At 42.0% G+C, this 5,133-nt stretch overlaps 1 protein-coding gene across 1 annotated transcript in view; it reads left to right on the top strand.

The window, feature by feature from the left end:
- Nucleotides 1-5,133, top strand: part of svild (supervillin d) — a 52,934-nt gene that overhangs the window by 44,728 nt on the left and 3,073 nt on the right. Inside the window, exons 18-26 of the mRNA XM_024285039.2 lie at nt 399-574; nt 773-908; nt 2,111-2,411; nt 2,630-2,784; nt 3,414-3,516; nt 3,587-3,794; nt 3,864-3,997; nt 4,077-4,232; nt 4,311-4,454. Of these exons, the coding sequence (XP_024140807.1) occupies nt 399-574; nt 773-908; nt 2,111-2,411; nt 2,630-2,784; nt 3,414-3,516; nt 3,587-3,794; nt 3,864-3,997; nt 4,077-4,232; nt 4,311-4,454 (1,513 nt within the window). The remainder of the gene's footprint in view (nt 1-398; nt 575-772; nt 909-2,110; nt 2,412-2,629; nt 2,785-3,413; nt 3,517-3,586; nt 3,795-3,863; nt 3,998-4,076; nt 4,233-4,310; nt 4,455-5,133) is intronic.

Below are 5,133 nucleotides of genomic sequence, written 5' to 3' on the forward strand. Positions count from 1 at the left end.
TACCTTTGGGAGTAATACACAATATTTTTAAAAACATGTTTTCTAAATATTCCCAACCATTTGGTTGAGCAGGGAATTAAAGCGTTGAAGTTCCCCTATGACAATTTTTTAAATTAAAAAGAACCTGGTTGTAGTGTTTATGAAGTTTTAACCAAAATCCCACAACCTAAATGTCTTAAAAAGCCATTTTTAATGTTGATTTGAAGTCTGTTTCCAAAATCTCTTCTGAGGGGGCGTGGCTTTTCTACCTGAAATGCAAAAACAAAATTATTTCTTATTATATTTGTTCTTTTTCATAAGAATAATGACACACATACATGTTAAAAGCTCAGAAAACACGATTTTCATCGGAGGAGGACTTTAAGCCTGATCTGTTGTGTCCTGCTGCTACCAAACAGGTCTTGGTGTTTGACTTTGGGGGTGAAGTCTACGTGTGGCACGGGAAAGACGTGCCCTTAGGGGACAGAAAAGTAGCTGTCAAGCTGGGCAAGCAGCTCTACACCGGCACCTACGACTACAGCAACTGCAGAGTCAACCCGTTAGACGCCTCCTGCACCAACGATGGCGCTCCACAGTGAGTGTCAGACCCTCTCATCCCCAAATCTGTCAAAGAAAAGGAGTCGCTTCTCCTCATGTTCCATCATATGCAAGCTGGGTGTGAAATATTCCTATTTATTGGGTATTTGGAGCCCCCTAGTGGATGTACGGTGGTGCTGCAGTCGGGCATATGAATATTTTGGGGTAATAATTGTCATGTCTGTGTGGCGTTTAGAAAGGGGGAGGGGCGTCCCAGCTGGACTCTGTTCGGTCGGCTTTCGGAGCACAACGAGACGTCGCTGTTCAGGGAGAAGTTTCTGGACTGGGCGGAGAGGAAGAAGGAGGAGGGCGCTCAAGCAGAGGAAGTCAAGGTAGAAGAGACGGATCATCTGAACTGCAGGAGGGATGATTCTGTGTGTTCTTGGATACACTTCTTTGTAATCACTGTGTGCAGAAAACACTATCTCTTCATTTTTACAATATAATATATCTGTTACACTACACACTTCATACAGTTCTTTAAGATAGATATGAAGATTTTTAAACTTTTCTCTATTGTTCAAACTCTGAAAGTTCATATTTTCACTGTCTAGTGTTAAAAGATCTGCTGCTGATCTGAGATTTATGTCAGTTTGGCATTCTGTATCGCACAGAGGAGATTGATTGAGAAGGTCTACAGCCAGAACACAATGCACTAAAAAAAGATTTAAAAAAACTATTCAAATATAACTATGGTCTGCTTTGGGTTACAGTTTAGTTGAAATAGGTCCACCAAATACAACAATCACCATTTCCAAAATTAATTTCAAGGGATATTTTACGAGCAAAAAAATATTTTTTTATTTTTGGGAAAAAGTTGTGCAAAATTACAAGAATATAGTCATATAGTTATGACTTTGAAAGTCTAAATTTCTATTTTTTTTGTTTTAAAGTTGTAATTTTATGATTTAAAAGTCGTACATCTACGATTTTAAACCTCGTAAATTTACAAGTAAAAAGTGATAAATTTATGAGGAAAAGAAAGTCATAAATTAACGAAAAAAAAAACACCAACCTTGTCTGTTTATCAGACCTGCGCTCAAAAAAGAAAGCATTTTTTGAAGTTTTATTTCCTGATAGATTTCAAAAACAAAAATAAAAAAATCTGAACCTTTTGGAGAGTCAAAATCAAATCATTATTAGCATAACTGGCAGAGTTTCAATCCTGTTAGAATTATAAGTAAAATCTGCGTTTTTAGCAAAAAGCGATCTATTTAAAACGTGGTTGTCATGGTAATGGCTACAGTGACCGTGATCTGCTTTCACTCTTTCCTCTCTTGAGGACGGAGATCATCATGAGAAGTTAGACAAAGCATCAATTTCTTTGCAATTTCCTTCCTCCTGTGTTCTCTACTCTCTTTCTCATCTTAGTTTTGATCAAAATCACCACACAGGTTAAAACTATGAAATCATTCATGTATGATATATTTATAATTAAAATTCCATCAGAAATGCTTTTCCAACAGATCCAAAAATGATCTCAGTGGGATTGTTTTGTGTCTGTTCAGACTAACTCGAACCTTCGTGTCTTCAGAGCCCGGACCACTCCATGCCCCGCTCCCCCCTCGACTTGGACCTGCAGCCCTGCGACGCCAAGGCCTTGCTGGATAACGAGCCGGCGCCCGTGAAGACGCTGCTGGAGGGCGTGGACGTGCAGCGGGGCCACGGCCTGGTGAGGACGGAGGACGGGAGGCAGGCGGAGCTGGCCACCGTGGCCGTGGAAGCCTGGCACATCCGGGAGCACGGCGAGGAGGAGCTGCCGGAGGACAGCCTGGGCCAGCTGCACGAGGCGGACGCCTACGTCATCCGCTGGAAGTACTCCATCACCACACTCGGTGAGGACCGACAGACCGGACCGTCAATACAGGAAATCAATGAGATGGAATTCTGTTTTTTGGTTACATTTAAAACAACAAATGTCAAAGGGATTTATAGCTTGAGCACTTCTTTCTTTATGTTGGTACAGTCATAAAAACTGATAGTTTTATGTTCATTATAAAAAAAAAAAAATCTTAGTTTTTGGCTTCCCTGAGATCCCGTTCTTCTTCTTCAGTCGGGAAGCGGCAGAAACCCGGAGAGCTGAGCGCCGGAGCTCCAGGTCGGGAGAGGACGGCTTGTTTTTTCTGGCAGGGCCGTCATTCCAGCATCAGTGAGAAAGGAACGTCGGCTCTGATGACGGTGGAGCTGGGCAGCCATCGAGGCTCGCAAGTGAGTTTCCTTCATCACAGGACAGTTACTTTGGGATGGAGACGGACGTGAGTTTTCTAGAAATTACGGAACCTCAGCAACGATGACATAAAGGTGTACTTGAGCACAACTTTATTAATATTAATAAAAACACCCGTTTAACATCAGACTCTGGTAGCATCCTCTGCCAAGAAATGTGAATATTTATCAAACATGCTCAGTTTGTGAGAATCATGTTTCCATAAATCCGTATTTTTTTATTTAATTAAATATTTTTTTTAAGTAGTTTCCGTCTGTTCTTCCGTCCCTTCGCTCAACTCTTGTTTATTTGCAAAGAAACGTTCCCATACAACTTTTCTCATATCACACGACTACTTTTAGCGCTAAAGTGACTGAAATGCTGAGAGAATCGGGTTATTTGTCAAAGTAAAAATGTGTTGTAACTCAGAAGATAAAAACCTGTATAATTAATTATTTCCTCTGCAATCCAGTGCCAATGTCTTCTGAACTTGTCTAAAATGACCTTATTTCTTAGTTATTTCTTTGACAGTTTCATGAAAACAAGACATATTTTAACGTTTTTGTTTTTTTTTTACTAAACATAATATGCTTTAACATATCTCCATGTTCTGGTTTGTACCTGCTTGTAGGTGTTGGTAAGTCAGGGAAAGGAGCCCCCCTGCTTCCTGCAGCTCTTCCAGGGAGGTTTAATCATCCACAAGGGCGGCAGAGAGGACGGCGCCAACAACACAGGTGCAAATGACGGCGACTAATCCCACGGCTCCGTTTTACTTCATTATTTATTTGTTTGTTTTTTCTTCAGAGGGCTGGAGGCTGTTTTGCGTCCGGGGGGAGGCTGAGGTGGAGGCCTCCCTGGTGGAGGTGAGCTGCCAGTACGCCAGCCTGCGTTCCCGCGCCAGCTTGGTGCTGCTCAACGCTCAGAACGGCCAGCTTTACATGTGGCACGGATGCAAGGCGCATGCTAACGCCAGGCTGGTGGCCAAACGCGCCGTGGACAAGCTGACGCAGAGGTGAGCTGAAAGACGAGCGGATAGAGAAGGTGAAGAACGTTGAAGTGATGACGTCTGTTTTTCTGTCAGGTGTCCCGGGGAGTTAGGACTGAGCGGCAGCAGGAAGGTGAAAGTTGTGGAGGTGGAGGAAGGATCGGAACCGGAAGAGTTTGCGAAGGCTTTAGGCCCGCAGGATAAAAAAGCTTACGACTGCATGCTGCAAGGTCAGGACGCTCCGAGAGCATTTGGGGTTTGCAGCGGCGAGAAGAGCATCACGAATGAGAGTCTGCATGACCTTTACAGATCCAGGGAAGTACAACCACACTCCTCGGCTCTTCAGACTGAGCGCCAAGTCTGGGCTGTTTGGGGGAGAGGAGGTGCTGTATCCCGCCAGGGTGATGGAGGGCGTCATGGCGATGCCGTTTCTCCAGGAAAACCTCTACTCTGTGCAACAGCCAGGTACATTATCATTGTTTTACCCACAAATGTTTTTTCCTCAATCTAAAAAAAATGTTTTTTTCCTTCAAACCTTTGTAGCCTTGTTTCTGCTGGACAACCGCATGGAGGTGTATCTGTGGCAGGGCTGGCAGCCCGAAGACACGCAGTGCACCGGGTCCGCAGAAATCCGCTGGGACAACGAGAGGAAGTGCGCCATGGAGACCGTACTGCAGTACTGCAAAGGTCTGGCCTCTTTCTATAGATTTAGGAACACAAAAATGAAACAAAATTTTAAATTTAAAAAAGAAGGGAAAGAAGAAGCAAAGAATGGCAATGTGGATGCAGAAAAGTGTTGGGGTTCCGTTTTAAAAATCAAATTTCATTTTTAAATTGTCTTTATTTTTATTGGAGAGAGTAAAGAAATAATTGTATCCTAGAAAAGTTGAATTACCTACAATGATGCTAGTGTGAATACTTTTTGCTGAAAGTAGTCACTAAAGATGCTGAAGCTTTTGCTGAAAATGGTGACGCAATTTACTCTAATTGCTAAAAGGATTTGCTGAAAACGCAAAAGCCATTTGTAAAATGTTACATTTGCTGGAAATTCTGTTAAAGAACTATGATACAGCGCTGAAGTTGACCTAAAATTCTGAAAAATTTGTAGAAAAATTGCTTAAAAATCCCGAATACATGTTCATTTTGCAAAAAATATTTCGTATGTAAATATATGCTAAAGTCCAAATTAATCCAAAAAACCTTACTAGATGCCAAATTAGCCAAAAATAACTAGCTAGTTGCTTAAAGGGTTAGTAATGGGGTTGTGGGTCATTTTCTGTGTTAACTGTATTTCTCCTTATATTTACCATTTCCAAATGTTTTGGCGTGTTTTGAGCAAGAAATATTGAAATAAAACGGCATTTTT

This window comes from Oryzias melastigma, linkage group LG19 (assembly GCF_002922805.2).
Source record: "Oryzias melastigma strain HK-1 linkage group LG19, ASM292280v2, whole genome shotgun sequence".
Classification (NCBI taxonomy): domain Eukaryota; kingdom Metazoa; phylum Chordata; class Actinopteri; order Beloniformes; family Adrianichthyidae; genus Oryzias; species Oryzias melastigma.